Below are 17,224 nucleotides of genomic sequence, written 5' to 3'. Positions count from 1 at the left end.
CCGCGCAGCCGAGCGAGCGGCCCTTCCCGCAGCGTCCCCGGTGCCGTCCCGCTTCGGCCCGAGGACTCCCCGCCGGGGTCTTCTGTCGCCGTTGGCGCCTCCCCGCCCTGTGGGCCGAGGCCCCGGCGCCCTCGCTCAGCCCAGCTCCCAAGGCCCGGCGGGTCCCTGGTCTGCCGTCCCGGGGGCCCGCGGCTGGTCCGGAGCCCGGGCGCAGACCCGGGGCCCCTCGTCCTGGCGGGGCCTGGTTCTTCCCGAGCCCTCTCCCTACGGCTGGTGGTCCCAGCGTGCTGGCCGCGCCTGCTCTTCCGGGGACGCCAGGACACCAGCCCTGTGGGATTAGGGCACCCCCGCCCCGCCCAACGACCCGCGCCACCTCATCCGCCTCCTTAAAGGCCCCATTTCCGCGGGCGGCCGCATCCGGAGGCCCAGGGGTGATGACTTCGCCACGTGAAGGGGGCACACGATTAGGCCTTGACACCGCCACTGCGGCGTGGAGCTGTCGGGGGATGCTCAGGCACTCACCGAGGGCAGGGCCCGGGGGACCCGCTAGGGCTTTCAGCAGGGCCTGGGGAGGAGACCTGGGGAACAGACCAGGGCCCTCCCCGAACCCGCACCCCCCGCTCAGCCCCCAGCCTGGATGGGGTCTCTGTGCCAGCCCGGACCTGAGTGAGTGCCAAGGGGGCGCCTCCGGCCGCGCTGCACCCCCGCGGGGCAGCCCCGGAAAGGCCATTGCTCCGTCCTCACTTAGACGAGTGAGGTGGATTCTGCCAGCCCCTTTCCAGAAGAGGAAGCCGAGGTTCGGAAAAGTCAACCAACTTGTCCCAGGACGCTGGCCGGTTCAGAGGCAGCTCTGGACTCAGACCCAGGTCTCCCAATTCTAAAGCCCACTGCATGAGCTGTCAGGGCCCAGCTACGGGATCTTTCGGGGAAACTTGGAAGGGATAACTTCCACGGTAAGGCGATAAGGTCAGGCTGGTCCCATCTGGGCACCTTATAAAGTCTCTCACTTTACAAGTGAGATGCCTGTACAGTGCCCACACAGCATGCACACACATGCACACGCACACACCCACATGCATGCACACACAGGCATATTTATATGCATACATACACACATGTGCACACATACACCCATGTATACACACATATGCACACATGCATACGCCTGGCACGTACACACACCCATGTACACACACACGCATGCATACTCCGAGCACACGCATACTTCCACTCTCACATTAGCTTACGCTCACACACACTCTAGTCCCCTTGACATCAGGGGAATCTTCCCTTCTTGACTGCACCACAACCCTGGTCTGCAAACAAGATGCTGTAGGAGGTAACAGTCCAAGCATCACACAAAAAGGCGCAGTTAAAGCACAGTTAAATCAACGAACAGATCCTGCATTTTTTGTGTGATGTTCTTCCCAGGAGGCCCAAAGTGGAGTAGATTTAAACTTTTCCAAATACATACTTTTTCAAATACATTCTAATTGCTTTATGCTTTGTTTCACAACTCAGAGTTGGAAACAAATTCCATTTCAGAAGTTGCCATTACCCATCTGCAAGCACCGCCTTCCCTCCCCGCCCCCAAATTCCGTGGCTACATCAGGAGAATAGATTTTCTCATTTGCCAATGTGAAGTGAAGCAGATGTGTGTGAAGCCTCTAGCTCACAGGTGAGCCATGAGCGTTCCGCTGTGTTGCTGCCACACTGCATGATTACAAAAACAGACTATCTTTTTTTTTTTTTGAGACAGAGGACGCTCTTAATTAAAGCAAATTGATGAGGTGTTTGTGTGCCCTTTCACAAGGACAAATCCATAAACTTATTTTCATGAATAATTTTATTTTTATTTTGGTCATAATTATGACTTTTTTAAATTAATGGAAAGTCTCAGTCTGCTCAAATGATAAACCAAAAAATGGGGTCATGAAGTTAATTCAAGTCTTTGCATTTCTTCAACAACCAACTCACATTTCTCTGCTCCTTGCCTCAGAGGCTGGACATGTGCTAACAGCTTTTTTGCTTCTGTATGTCCTTGACAGGATGGCGGAATCCCGGTGTTAAAACAATCTTAAGGTCAGCCATGTCGCCATGGGACCTCCGGTGATTAGCAAACAGATGTAGACATTCCTTCCAGATTCAGTCAAAGAAAAAGTTCTAACAACAGCAGCCATGTTCAGGGTGTACACGATATGCTGAGTGCTTGGGATACATCCCCTTAATTCTCACAGACACTTTGTGAGATAAGTACTATAATCCCTGTTTCATAGATGGGCAAACTGAGCTTTGGAAAAACACTCATTTACCCGAGGTCCACACAGCTGGAAAAGAGCAGTGCTTGGGATGCGAACCTGGGTGTCTCAGAGCAGTGGCTGGGATGCGAACCTGGGTTCCTCACAGCAGTGCTGGGATGCGAACCTGGGTGTCCTCATAGCAGTGCTGGGATGCGAACCTGGGTGTCCTCATAGCAGTGCTGGGATGCGAACTTGGGTGTCCTCAAGGCTGAAGTCTTGTTTGTGTGTTTGTTTGTTTGAGACCGAGTCTTGCTCTGTTGCCCAGGCTAGAGTGCGGTGACGAGATCTCAGATCACTGCAACCTCTGCCTCCCGGGTTCGAGAGATTCTCCTGCCTCAGCTTCCCGAGTAGCTGGGATAACAGACAGCCACGACTGCACACGGCTGATTTTTGTACTTTTAGGACAGACACCATGTTTGCCAGGCTGGTCTCAAACTCTTTACCTTGTGATCCACCCGCCTCAGCGTCCCAAAGTGCTGGGATTACAGGTGTGAGCCACCGCACCTGGCCAAGGCTGAAGTGTTCCCTGCTACTCCACGCATCTGTCACTTACAGATGTCTGCCAGGATGTCCACACTCCCAGAAAAAGCTGCTGCTCAAAGCCAAATCATTGTTTCCACCAGGGAAACAGCCATGAGGCTGTGGAAAGGGCAGGGGATTAGGAGTGAGGTTACTGGGTCACCTAGGTTCAGGTGCCCACTGCCACCAGGGGCCAATCGCTGCCCCTCTCTGGAAGGCTGGATCCCATCTTACCCACGGCAGAGCAGCTGTAGAGAGAGGAGGCTGTTAAGAAACTTAGAGGACATGAGGCTGGGAGTGGTGGCTCACTCCTGTAATCCCAGCACTTTGGGAGGCCAAGGCGGGTGGATCATCTGAGATCAGGAGTTAGAGAACAGTCTGGCCAACACAGTGAAACTCCATCTCTACTAAAAATACAAAAATTAGCCGGGTGTGACGGTGCACGCCTGTAATCCCAGCTGCTCCAGAGGCTGAGGCAGTAGAATCACTTGAACTTGGGAGGCGGAGGCTACAGTGAGCCGAGATCGTGCCATTGTACTCCAGCCTGGGTGACAGACTGAGACTCCATCTCAAAATACAAACAAACGAAAAAAGAAACTAGAGAACATGTGAATCCTCTGCCCAGGACGCACATGGGACGCACACAGCTGTTTGTCCTATAGCCTCTAGGAGCACGCCGACCCGTGACTTTCAGAGGCCATCTGCAAACTTATTTTTTTCTCCCAAAGGTTTGTGCTTAGTCCTGAAACATGTTTCTGGACATGATGAAGGGATGTTCTCTGAGTGCCTATGTCAACAGTTAAAGATTAATCCTATTCAACTCATGATGAAAATTGCATGAGGGAGAGAGTGGAGGTGGTGTGCGGCCTCTGGAGAATTTTCCCAAACTGAATTACATTCGTTCACATAACGAGAAGTCACAGTGAGGACCAAGCGCAGTGCCTGGCGCCACTAAATGCTGCTCAAGAAAGGTTTCTGGCTGGGTGTGGTGGCTCATGCCTGTAATCTCAACACTTTGGAAGGCCAAGGTGGGAGGGTTGCTTGAGGCCAGCAGTTAAAGACCAGCCTGGTCAACATAGCAAGACAAAAACTGTAAACAAATTAGCCAGCTGTAGTGGTGCTCACCTGTAGTCCCAGCTACTCGGGAGGCTGAGGCGGAAGGATCACCTGAGTCCAGGAGCCGAGGCTGCAGTGAGCCATCATCATGGCACTGCACACCTGCCTGTGACAGAGCGAGACTCTATCTCAAAAAGAAAGAAAGAAAGTTTCCACACCAAACCCATACAGGGGCCTAACTCTGAAATGAACCTTCAAACTTTTTCTGTAACTTATTTTAAGGCTTTCTTTGCTATCAATTGCTTTATGCTTTCAACAACAATGATAAATCCAACTGAAATTAAAAATTCAACTAAAAGATATATTGAATCCATGTTGCTCATTGTAAAACTTGAAGCACAATTTCATAATGGTCCCATAGATTCTGAATACCACAGAAGGAGAAACCTGTCTGTCTCAAACTCAGTTGTTCTAAAATTAAAACAAGGCCGGGCGAGGTGGCTCATGCCTGTAATCCCAGCACTTTGGGAGGCCAAGGCAGGCAAATCACCTGAGGTCAGGAGTTCGAGACAAGCCTGGCCAACGTGGTGAAACCCCAACTCTACTAAAAATACAAAAATTAGCTGGGCATGGTTGTAGGCGCCTGTAATTCCAGCTACTTGGGAGGCTGAGGCAGGAGAATCGCTTGAACCCAGGAGACGGAGGTTGCAGTGAGCCAAGATCATGCCACTGCACTCCAGCCTGGGTGACAGAGTGAGATTCCATCTCAAAAAACAAAAAAACTAAAACGAAAAAGCCCGAAAGACATCCTTCTGTATCCAGTTACTCCACATCCCAAAGAATAACAGAAGAAAGAAACTTTCCCCTCAAAACCACCGATTGTACCATTACCTGCACTAACAAAAATGGGGGGGGGGTTGTATGCCATGTTGATAGTAGGATGTATATTTTGTTGATGGGATAGACAAGATTTTCTTGATGGGATATATGATACAGTCATCAAACATGACCCTAAAGATGATGCATCACCTGGAAAAATGTGTGATGTACAGTTTACTGTGGTTAAAATTAGGTGAGCAAATATCTGTCCACAGGATGGATGAGAAAGGATTATGCCGGAAGTTAAATAGCCCTTGGTTTAGGATGGTAAGATTATTCAGTAACATTCATCATGCTAAATCAAGATATAGCTTGGTTATTTTTTTTAAAAAGGGGGGGCGGTGGCCGGGCGTGGTGGCTCAAGCCTGTAATCCCAGCACTTTGGGAGGCCAAGACGGGCGGATCACGAGGTCAGGAGATCGAGACCATCCTGGCTAACACGGTGAAACCCTGTCTCAACTAAAAAATACAAAAAACTAGCCGGGCGAGGTGGCGGGCGCCTGTAGTCCCAGCTACTCGGGAGGCTGAGGCAGGAGAATGGCGTGAACCTGGGAGGCAGAGCTTGCAGTGAGCTGAGATCCGGCCACTGCACTCCAGCCTGGGTGACAGAGCCAGACTCCGTCTCAAAAAAAAAAAGCGGGGGGGCGGGGGAACAGGTGCAGTAGCTCAGATCTATAATCCCAGCCTTTCGGGAGGCTGAGGCAGGAAGATTGTTTGAGGCCAGGAGTCCAAGACTGCCGTGAGCTATGATCACAGCACTGCACTCCAGCCTGGGAGACAGGATGAGACCCTGTCTCAAAAAAAAAAAAAAGGAGGAGAGAGAAGGATGGAAGGATGGGCAAGCCATCATGCCATTTCCCGACCTGAGAGCCTAGGTAAAGGAGGCAGCCATAGCTCCGCGCAGCAGGAGCCGGAGCACTGACGGGCATGTCAAGGGGCAAGAATACAAAGTGCAGCTGCCTGGAGGAGGGCTCTGGGGAAGATCTCCACCTCCCAACACCCTCCACTGCCCCAGGGAGGGACTCAGAATTATTTCAAGAGAGGGGAGCAACAGAGAAATCTGTGGGGCAGAGAGGGCTCCTCTGAAGACGCAGGATCACATCTACACTTCGCGAGGCCCTGAAAGCACAGGACGGCGGGGCACAGGGCTCACAGTGCACCCCTGGCTGCGCCAGCCCCACCTCACAGCCAGAGAACTGAGGCTCGGAGAGGTCCCCAGGCTCCTTGTCTAGACCCTTCCCCTCCAGCCCTCAGCATTTTCCTCTTCTAGACTCAGCCCTCCAAAAGCACCAAGCAAGGCGTGACAACCCCCAAGCTACACGCACCTCACCACTCCAGGTCCTGAGGATTTGGGGTACTCCCCAGACTCCCCAACTAGGCCAGAGACATCCTCTGAGAACACTCCCCATGAGAACATTCCCCAGGAAGCTGATGAAAGTGGGCAGAGGAACAGGGACATGGGAGCAGGTGGCCTGACCTGGGCACACCCACACTGTCCCAGACTGAGTGCCAAACCCACACACAGGGTTCGCGGACATTCGTCCGTTTCACTCCCTTCTTCCAAGGCAGCCTGCAAACCTAAGGGAGCTCAGGCCTGGCCCTGTGTGCTCCTCCACCTCTGTGACATTTCTCCCCCTGTAAAACAACGGCAGTAACCTCTGTCTGTACATCTCATGAGGCTGTTGTGGACAATTTTTAGGATTTGAAGTAACTTGTAAAGCTCACATTTTGTAAGCACAGTATATACAGAGAAACACAGATTTCAATACTGGCACAGATAAACCCAAATTTATCAATGTACATAAACCTCTACAGAACAAGCACCCACTGGCCACCCCACTGGATCAAAAATCCTTTCATTGAGTTTCATGCCATCGAGGTGGAATTTCTCTAGAACACAGGTCCAGCTTAGAGCCCAAGCTTCTCACCCTATTCCTTGGATGGCCACCTACTGGTTTCACCGGCCCCATGTCCTCTCCCCCTTCTTCTAGTAACCACTCCAAATTGTCCTTTGGGATCAGCTTTCACTTCTTGGTCCCTAGAGCTCCAGTGGGGTTGATCGTGCACACACATGAACACACATAGAGACACAACTGAGCCTGGCCCATCGGAGAGGCTACCCTGCAGGTCTCAGTGACCAGGACAGGTAATCCGCATTGTTAGATGCAGGCCGTCTGTATTGATCAATGCAGGCAATCCACATGGGTCCATCAGACGGAATTAGGGAATTTCTGCTGTGACTGCTGGAAAACAGAAACTAACACTAAGGATGTGAATCTGGAGCTGCTGGAAGCATCCCTGGCACTTTACGGGGAGAGCAAGAGCATCCTTGAGAAATATGGAGCAAAGAGGAAGAAACGAAATCCAGGCACCTCAAGCTGTGCCTACACAGACACTAGCCTGGACTTCTCTGTTACTCAAGCTAATTAATTCCCTGCCCCCCTTTTTTGCCCTATTTTTATTTGTTGTTGAAACAGCCTCAGTCTGTCACCCAGGCTGGAGTGCAGTGGCACAATCATGGCTCACTGCAACCTCAAACACCTGGGCTTGAGCAATCCTCACACCTCAGTGTCTTGAGTAGCTGGAACTACAGGCTTGCACCACCACGCACAGCTAATTATTATTATTATTTGAGATGTACTCACCCAGGTTAGAATACAGTGCCTGGGTGTATTGATCTTGAGTTCTTGGCTCAAGATCTTGATCTTGGCTCACTGCAACCTCCACCTGCTGGATTCAAGCAATTCTCATGCCTCAGCCTCCCAAGTAGCGGGGATTACAGACGCATGTCACCACGCCCAGCTAAATTTTGTATTTTTAATAGAGACAGGGTTTCACCATGTTGTCCAGGCTGGTCTCAAACTCCTGACCTCAAGTGATCCACCCACCGTGGCCTCCCCAAGTGCTGGGATTACAGGCATGAGCCACTGCGTTTGGCCACACATGCACCTACAGATAAATACATATATATATGGGTGTTTTTATTTTAATAGAGACGAGGTCTTGCTATATCATCCAAGCTGGTCTTGAACTCCTGGGCTCAAGTTACCCACCCACCTTGGTCCCCCAAAGCACTGAGATTACAGGTGTGAGCCACCGCGCCCCAGCCTGAATTCTTTTAAATTGAAGCTGCACCATCTTGGAGTTGTGTCACATTGCTATTTGAGGGTAAAAGGATCCAAAGGCGTCTAGAAAAGTTGAAGTTAATGGCATGCTCCTTGGTGAGGGAAGGAGGGACAGCCTGCTCTGGCAACCATGACTCTAACTCTAACTGCACCCACTCTGGAAGGGGATTTGGAGGCCACAGTCAGATATGGCTGCTAAGAAAGCCAAGGAGCTGGGGGAAAGGCAGGGTAGGAGTGGGTAACAGAGCTTCCCAGACACACCGAGTGGGTGCAGGTGCACCGTATGTGGTCTCTGGGTAGACTGACTGCCTTGGTGCTTGGGGGCTTGGGGAGTGGCTGGTCACCTCCAGCCTAGTGTCCTCTTCCCTTCCTGCAGTGAGGGGAAGTGCTACTGTTCTTTGCATGTGCTGTGATCTTGGAAAGCTGGCAAGCAACGTCCTAGAGTGCCACCCTTAGTCACTCACTTCGGGGGCGGAACAGCATCTGCTCAAGGGTTAAAGGCCAAAGACCGCAAAGAATGGGACTGTGCCAGAGAGAATCCCAAACCCACCAACCTTCCCTTCCTTCAGCTGTGGCTGGGAGCACAGCTGGACAGCAGGGCCCCAAAGGAGACAGAAATGTTGTGGTTGAAGAATGTTCCCAAAGTGTGGGGTCTGGGAAACACCAAAGTGGAAGGAAGGTCCAGTTATGAAAACGTAGGCGGGCCAGTGGATGACTGAACCCCCACTCCGCCCCATCCTCCTCTGGGGTGACAGCAGAAACATTCCATGGCCTCAGCAGACACTGGGGTAACACTCGTGGCCCCGGCTGACTCTAGGGTAACACTCCGTGGCCTGATTCATGTGGGGGTAACACCCCACAGCCCTGGATGACACTGGAGTAACATTCCACGTCCCTGGTTGACGCTGGGGTAATGCTCTACAGCACTGGCTGACTCTGTTGGTTGCTCCCCAGTAGCCATGCCCAGTCTTCCTCCCAAAGCCTCAATTCTGCTCCAGTGGCAATATGCCCAGCCTCAGGGGATGAGTCAAGATGAGCCAAAGCCTCCTATGGCAATCGCATTACCCTTGCCAGCGACAGGGCGATGGTGACCCTGTGACTCAGCTCTGGCTAGTGGCTATAAGACTGCTGAAAGCTGGGAAAGTTTTCCCCTGAATTGAAATGAAAGAGACAACCTCTCAGGAAGCCCACTCTTTTCCCTGCCCCCTTCCCTTCTACCCAGGCTACTCTTGGGTGAAGACACAGGTTCGCAGCTGCAGCAGCCATCTTGTGACCACGAGGAAAGGACAAGAGAATGGCAGACACTGAGTGGTACCCAGTTGTGGCCAAGTCGCTGACAAACCCAGGATGTGCCAACCGTCTTCCAGGCTTCTCTTGTAGTGTATGGTAAGTGAGGACACTCGGGTATTCTGTTACTCACCATCAAAAGCATATTTACCATCCTGTACTTTTCCTATATGTTACCATATTTGCATACAGAGGAGTTGTGAGCACACCATCAGAGGCGAGGCAGTGGAAGAGGTTGGACGACGGAGCTGGTAAATGGTGGGACCAGGCCTCAAACTCTCTTCTGCTGATAGGAAGCCTCGGGTACCGTCTGCTCTGCTCTGCCCCCGGGAAAAATTCATTCAGCCTACAGATTCCCCATCTCAGGGGCCAGGCCTCAAACCTTCAAAGCCAATGTGGAAAAGTCCAATCCAAAATGACAAAATAGATCTGTGAAAGGAATGCCCCAATCCTTGGCTCATTCTAAATATGCTGCTATTATTATAAAGCTCTCCCAAACTGTTGCAAGAAAGAAAAAAGAAGAAGAAGAAGAAAAGAGAGAGAGAGAGTGAGCAGGCCAGGAAGTCATTGAAAGGAAACTTTTTTTTGTTTGTTTTGGAAGCCAGGAAATGTCAAGGAAACAAATGTAGCTACGATTTACACTGCATCTCCAGTTGTGCCATGGGATTCAAAAATAGGTATCTTCATTAAAACTGACAGCAGAGAGCAGCTCTGACAAGTAGACAAACCACCAAAGAGGCTGAAAAATCTCCATTTGACTCTGGGTTGACAGTATTTAACCAATACATAGAGTTGATAAGAGAGAAGGAAAGTGCGTAAACTTCACTCCCAGTCTCTGGGCTTGTCTTGTTTTCAAACTGATTGGTCTGGACAATGGAAGGCCAACAGCCAACAATAAATCCATTGTAAGCTGGCACGATCTCCTCTGAATACAACTAAATATTTCTTTAATCCTTGCATTACATTTTTTACTGTATTATGAAAGCCATGTATTCTAAAGTTTTAAGCTTTTATAACATTGTAACTATAGGTATGAGATGGGGGGACTGATTACTTAGGCAACCTATTTAAAACACTTTAAGAAGAAAATATTAGATTTTTATTTTTGCATGAATATTTTCACATCATACTGAAGATACCATCATTCATGGCTCTTACTCAGAAATCTTGTTTATCTCTTCGTGTGCCATGGGAAGGGTCTTTAATGACTATGAGTTGACATGAATATTCCTTTCTTGTAGCTTCTGTATCTTCATTATCAGGCACATCAGCCAGTCCCAGAAAAAGTTATTTCACAGTTCTGTTCCCAAGGGAACAACGACGGTGGGTCCCATATTAACAGTGGCTTTTTTTGGCTTTTTTTCCCCTGACATTAAAGCCATGTATGGTTGGCAAGGATGTCTTTTCTTTTAATTTGGACATGGTTTCTGCCTCTGGTTCTCTGGAAACAAGTTTGTTGGTAGGACAAGCTGCCCGCACACTCATATACACAACTACTTCAGCGCTGGCTTAAAAGAGGCTTCGCTGAGAACAAATCAGAACTGAAAAACACCTTCAAGTACAAATGTTCTTTTCTTCTGAGATTTTCAGTTCAACATTCATTTGGCCTTCATATCTAACGGCTTGAAAAAGTATCTATACATCTAATTAGAGTCAATTACTCACTCCCCGTATGTGCCTCCCACGGTGGTCTCCTCCCAGCCAAGGAACTCATTGTCACCGGTCAGGTTGTGGACATTTCCCATCCAGTAACATTTACAAGAAGAATAGCTCCTAGCAGAAACAGGCTGGTACCCCTAGGAGAGAAGCTGTCTCACAGGGGGCACCCAAACAACCAGAAGTTCGACCCCAACTGCATTCATACTGCACCATCTCTGACTCTCCACTGGCAGGAAAACCCAACCAGTTTACACTCCTAGCATAGCATGTGCCTCAGATACCCAGCTGGGATTAGGGAGTAGGACCATGTGTGAATGGCACAGCAAGTTCTCCAGAATCCAGGGTTCCCTAGATTCTAAATTTTTCTTTTGCCTTTCTAATCAAGAAAAGAGAGACAGACAGAGAGAGAGAGAACACACACCCAGTCCAGTAACTCATTGTTCAAGCAGTATAGTTCACCCAGGTAAAATTCAGTTGCTGCTGGGGGGAGCCTGGGAGAGCAACTGCACAGTCTCTGCCAGCTGAAGTTCAGGACTTCAGAATCAACACGTCCCAGCAGCGGTTGCCGGCCCAGGATGCCTCTCCCTCCTAAAATAGACAATTTGTAGTTCCTTGTAAAATGGTTATATCAGGACTTCTGATTTACTCAATCAGGGCTTGCGGTTTATTTTTAGCAAATAAGAGAGGCCTCCTATGAGAAAGAGCAGCCGCACTTACAGCACTGACCGGTAGAAACTTGACTGGCCCTCCATAAATCAAGTCAACACCCTGGTCTCCAGGGATTTGACCAAAGATAATGGGCGGCAGTTATGAAACCATCGCCAGGAGCTGCCAGCAGGGCTGAGAGTTCTGAAGCCTGCAGGCCCTTGGAAGTGGAAAAGAGGAAATCATTTCATGAAGCAGCAATTTTACCCAGAACCCAGCTAGAAGAGATGTGATCCTAGCTGAAATTAAAGTTACTAGGAAACAGGTGGGGTGAACAAGGAGGTGTGGCACACCTTCTTCCACTTTCCTTCAGAGTCCAAAGGAACGCAACATTGGAAACACAGCTGGACACACTAATAAAGATCCCAGCTGGGCAGAGTCTAGGGAATTGGGGGTGAACAGGCCAATCCTCCCTCTCCTCCACTTTGAAACCCTGCCTGTTTTCACACAGCAACTGAGGACGCCCCCTTGGGCAGTGACTTTGGGGTCTGGGGCAGCCATCTATCCCAGGAAGAGAAGGAAGGCTTGGCAGGGGAGTCTCTGGCCAGCCCACCAGGGCCTGTCCAGTTTTGTGGGGAGGAGAACTGCCCCACAAAAAGTGGAGGCTTTGACCAATACGTTGGGTGAGGCTTTGAGGACCCAATGTGGCCCTTTCTTTGAAGACACACAGCAGCAATCTTAACCCTTAGAAATGTCACAGAGCTTCATATGAGCCTTCAAGTAAGCTGTGGAAGTCGCGATTCCAGGTAAGGGACGGGAAACTCGGGATGTCTTGAGAGCCCATACCCCAGATGGCACCGCCTGAAACTAGAATGCAGGTCCTCTACCCCGGATTGTTTCTCCTTCCCCTCATCCTACCAACTCACGTGTTGTCCCCACCCCCATCCCCAATGCCTCAGAGCCCCGGTGACGGCTCAGCCTTGGGGCCTGAGCTGCTGGAGACACACCCCAGCACGGCGGGGCCCAGCCCTTGAGCCTGTCTGAGGCTTTCCTCTGCTGTGACCACCGCCTCTCCAGGTGTATCTGCGTTGGTTAGGAACAGTAGGTGCTACTGGTCACAGTCACCAGACACTTCCCACGAGCCTCATCTTTATCCCCGACGCCGGCCGCCGGCGGGAAGCGGAGTGTCCGAGCGCACACCCTGTGGAAACTGACCCTAGGTCTGTTATTCCAAAGTCCGTGGTCTCTCCTTCCCTTTTCCCGCGGCCGCCTGCCTGGCACGGGATCCTGAGGCCGGAGCGGAGACCGCAAAACCCCTTGGGGCCGGCACCCCCAGCCTCCGCCATGGCGCAGACGCGCCTATCTCTGGGATGGCCCCGAGCACACGAAGCCGGCGGGCAACTCTCCTCCCAGAGACCCGCCCGCTGCCCCGACCCCCAGCGTACCGCCACCCTCAGCCCGACAGACCCGAGTCCGCCCCAGCCACGCGCCCCGATGCTCACCTCCCGCAGCAGGCGCTCCAGGTGCGGCTCGGCCCAGGCGTCCAGGGCTCCTGGTGGCCCCGCGCGCCGCAGCAGCTCCAGCTCCTCCTCGAGCGCCGCCACCCGGCCCTGCAGCGCGGCTGCCTGGACACCCAGCAGCAGGCAGGCAGCCGCCGAGCCCACGGAGAGCAGCAGGCACAGCGCGCTCACCGCCCGGGACCCAGCAGTCGTCGCCGAGCGCCCGCCACCGCCGCCGCCCGAAGCATTGCCCTTCCCCGCGTCGCCGCCGCCACCGGCGCGCTCGCCTGGGCCCATGGCGCGTTTGTCGCGCGTGGACTCTCCGAGGGGGCGGTGCTGAGCTGGGGTAGAGGCTGAGTGCAAGAGAAGCAGGCGGGACCGCCCAAGGCACGAGGTCCGCCGGGCGCGGGGCTTAGCCGCCGGGTAGCAGCGGATCGCCGCGCACGCCCCCTTCGCCGCCGCCAGCTCCTCCGCAGCGGCCACTTTGGGCAGTTTCCTCTATGCAAATAGACCCTGCCAGAAAAGGAGCTGGGACCCACCCAGGGGAGGAGCGGCCGGGCTGGCCCCGCGCGGCGAGGGGGAGGGGGTGAGGAAGGAGCTAGCTCCGCGGAGCCACGGGTCTTCGCCAGGCTGATCCCACGCGCAGCGCGCACCTCTGCCCTCACCTGCCCGGGGCGCCGACACCCGCCCCCGCGCGCACCTCTGAAGCTTCCGCAGCGCAAGTCCGCCCTGTGGACCCCAGAGGTCGGAGGGGCGCTCAGCGACACCGCGCGCCTTCTGCAGCCCACCCGAGGCTGGAGCACCCACCACTCGTGCCTTAGCGCATTACTCTAAACTTGTGAATTAACCTTTCTGACATTTGTAAAAGTTCAAAACTTCAAATCCTATGGAAAAACTTAGTGGGTCTGTCCTAGGTGGTGGATTAGCGCCGCTTGGTGGCGGAAAGCGACCTCTGCGCACTCACATTTGGAGAGGCAGGGTCGAGATTGCGCCAAATAGAAATACGCCTCTTAGAATCTTCTCATGGGTTCTTACCTGCCGGACTTAGGTGCGGAAAACAAAAATGGTAAGACTGTTTCTGGCCTAGAGAGAGCTTTTGAGAAAACTGAGACTATAACGAATGGGAAAGATTGAGAAAATGAACTCCAAGTCTTATTCACCTGATGACTTAATTCTGTATTAGACGCACAACTTGGCCAAAAATTATGATCTAGTATGCGCCACACTTAACCTGTACTGCGATTCTGCTGAAAATTTAAATCACAGGGCTGAGGCAAGAAGGCTCTGGCGTACAGCCTGGGTCCAGAGAACAGAATGAGAGGTACTAACAAGTCTTGGCAGGAAAGGGAAGAACTGCTGGATGTCAGGCTGGGTTCAGATTCCTACCAGGCATATTCATGTCCTAAATGGGTCCCAGGTAACTCTTCCGCTAACTCCTGTAATATCTAAATAAAAACAACAAACCATTAGCTCAGATCTTTGTGATTTGATAACTCCACAACCATTTTTTGTTTTTAGAAAAATACGTTATATCCATCTTCCCTGTCACGCTCTGGATATCTTCTGGTTGTCTAATTTCTGTGGATACTCACCTTTTAGAACTGTTGAGCGTCTCTGGCTAACATGTTCCTTCTCCTTCCCTTAATTCAGAGGGGAACCCCTGAGATGGCCGGGGATTATGGTTATACAGCGATAGTCTTGGCTCTGTGCTAAAGTCTAGTGTATACTGAATAGAATCAAAAGTACTTGTGCTAAGCAAATTTGACACTCTATTCTGAAAAGAGGTCAACACCCTCTTACAAGTCAGCAGTACATTTCTTACAGACATATAGGTAAACTGCACACCACCTATGTTAATGTTACTGCGTGTATTGTTTGCCATGTTCCAGAAGCTTCTGGGTATTGAAAAAGCCAAGCTCACTGGCCCCTTGGGCCTCTGCCCTTGCCTACCACCTCACTACCTGCATTCTGCTCTCAGATCGTTGAACAGCAAGCCCCTCCTCATCCTCCAGGTTAAGGTCCTCAACCTCACTGCTTCTAAAAGACCTTCCCAGACTGCCCAATTTAAGGTGGCCCACAGGATTAATCAGGGAATTGGGGCAGCTGAATTAAGATGGAAATGCTGTCTACAACTCATTCTAAAAGGCAAGAAAGAAAATGACTTACTTGTGTCCATTAAGGTCCTGGAAGAATAGATGGCATCCTCAGAGAGGGTGACTCAAGACAGCCTGGATGTAAAGCCACTTCATAAAGTGGAGATCAGAGGGGCCAGCAGGGGAGGCCGAAGCAGCACTCTGTGGGTATTGACAGTGGGAGGCCATTACCATCCCTAACTGGGAATCCTGGGGAACTGGGAGCTATAGAAGAGGGCTGCTCCATAGCACCTGTGGCCCTTGGTTAAGGGCACAGCCTCTGCAAAGCCATGGCTTGGAAGGGAGGGAGCTCATGGAATAAAGACTCAACTGCTCTCTCCTGCTCTCTGATCTACTGGGGCCTTCCAATGACCAAACCTCCAGGGCCCAGGGCCAGCCTCCTAAAGGGCAGAGAGCAGAGGCAGAAGGGTGAAGGGCAGGTCTTGAGGGGGAATAAAAGAATATCCGCTAACCTATCATGTGAAGCATCACCTAACAGGTAGACAGCACTTACATCAATCCCACTACCGAATGCCTATGAATGGCTAACCTGTCAGCAAGACTAAACAAGGTACTCCTCAGGGAGACTAACTGGCCACCTGGTGGCAAACCAACTACTTCGGATTCCCTCCTTCCTGGAAGGGCCAGTGGTTTGCTCCTCACAGGGATAGCACCAGGTGTGGGCTTGTCTTTCCTGCCTGCAGAGCCTCAGCCACCATTGCTATCCTTACAGAATGCCCAACCCACAGGTACGGGATCTCATACACCACCACAGCCAACCAGGGTACCAACTTTCCAGTAAAGGTCTGGAGGTGAACCCATGGACCAAGGAATCCACTGGTTGTATTGCATCCTACACTGGTCAGGAGCAACCAGCCTCATAGAATGCTGGAACTGCCTTCTGAAGGCACAGATGAAGCACCAGCTCAGAGGCCACTCCCTGAAGGATTTAGTGTCATCTCTCAGGATGTAGTCCACACGTTAAATCAGGAACCTCTGTATGATGCTGTGCTCCCAGTAAGAATACGTGGGTCCACGAACCCAGGGGTAGAAGCACTAGCCATCCCTCCCCATGACCCCATGGGGGATGTTGTGCTTGCTGTTAGAGGGTTGGAGGTCCTAGTTCTCAAAGGGTTACATTCTTGACAGGGCACACAGTAGGAGTTCCATTAAACTATAAGCTATGGCTGCCACCCAGGGCATTGTGAACTCTGTATATAGGGACCTGAAATCAAGAAGGCACCATTTGGCAGAGGCAATTGACCCTAATGAGGAAGAAGAGGTAGGGCTGCTTTTATACAATGGGGACAGGAAAGAATAGGGTGGGCACCTCATGATACACCTTTACCCCATTGCAACTGGAACAAAAATGTGTAGCAACTCTGACCTGATCATCCACAAATGCTCAGACTCTTGGAGATAAAAGGAGCATATCAAACTATTTTATAAAATTGGGATTATTTGGGTCAGATAGGGTTGACAACCACTGAAGAAGTAATGTTAATAATGAAAAGGTTCAAATATATTCAAACTACTGTTCAAGAAGGCATGGATATGTAATCCAGTTTACAAACATTTTCAGCAGAAAATTGTTTAAAATTAAACCACAAGGTTTAAAGGGATAGCAAAGCGTGTGGTTTGTTTGTTTTGGCAATGTTAATTTAAAAAAATTTTTTTAAGAGGGCAATGTCAAAAAAGGCACCAGGTGGCCGGGCATGGTGGCTCACGCCTGTAATCCCAGCACTTTGGGAGGCTGAGGCGGGTGGATCACGAGATCAGGAGATCGAGACCATCCTGGCTAAGACGGTGAAACCCCATCTCTACAAAAAATACAAAAAATTAGCCGGGTGTAGTGGCGGGCGCCTGTAGTCCCAGCTACTCGGGAGGCTGAGGCAGGAGACTGGCGTGAACCTGGGAGGCAGAGCTTGCAGTGAGCCGATATCGTGCCACTGCACTCCAGCCTGGCTGACTGAGCGAGACTCTGTCTCAAAAAAAAAAAAAAAGGCACCAGGTTTTGATTCAATGCCTAGATTCTAGTTCTGGCTCCACTGATATCTCACAGTATAAACTGAAACAAGCTATAGACCCTCACTTTTTATTTAATTTCTTTTTTTTTTTTTTTT

The 17,224-nt window shown here is 51.2% G+C and overlaps 1 protein-coding gene across 12 annotated transcripts in view; it reads right to left on the bottom strand.

Annotated features, from left to right (window-relative positions):
• Positions 1-13,621, bottom strand: part of COL23A1 (collagen type XXIII alpha 1 chain) — a 359,675-nt gene extending 346,054 nt beyond the window's left edge. For all 12 annotated transcript variants that reach the window (XM_017896147.1, XM_017896154.1, XM_017896152.1 and 9 more), the window contains exon 1: positions 12,973-13,621. In XM_017896147.1, coding sequence (XP_017751636.1) covers positions 12,973-13,266 — 294 coding nt within the window. In that variant the 5' untranslated portion in view covers positions 13,267-13,621. The remainder of the gene's footprint in view (positions 1-12,972) is intronic.
• Between the last annotated feature and the right edge of the window lie 3,603 nt (positions 13,622-17,224).

The sequence above is a fragment of the Rhinopithecus bieti genome, unplaced genomic scaffold (genome assembly GCF_001698545.2).
Source record: "Rhinopithecus bieti isolate Rb0 unplaced genomic scaffold, ASM169854v2 scaffold_26546, whole genome shotgun sequence".
Lineage (NCBI taxonomy): Eukaryota > Metazoa > Chordata > Mammalia > Primates > Cercopithecidae > Rhinopithecus > Rhinopithecus bieti.
The sequence above is the reverse complement of the archived record's forward strand: the minus strand, read 5'-3'. Positions and strand labels throughout refer to the sequence as shown.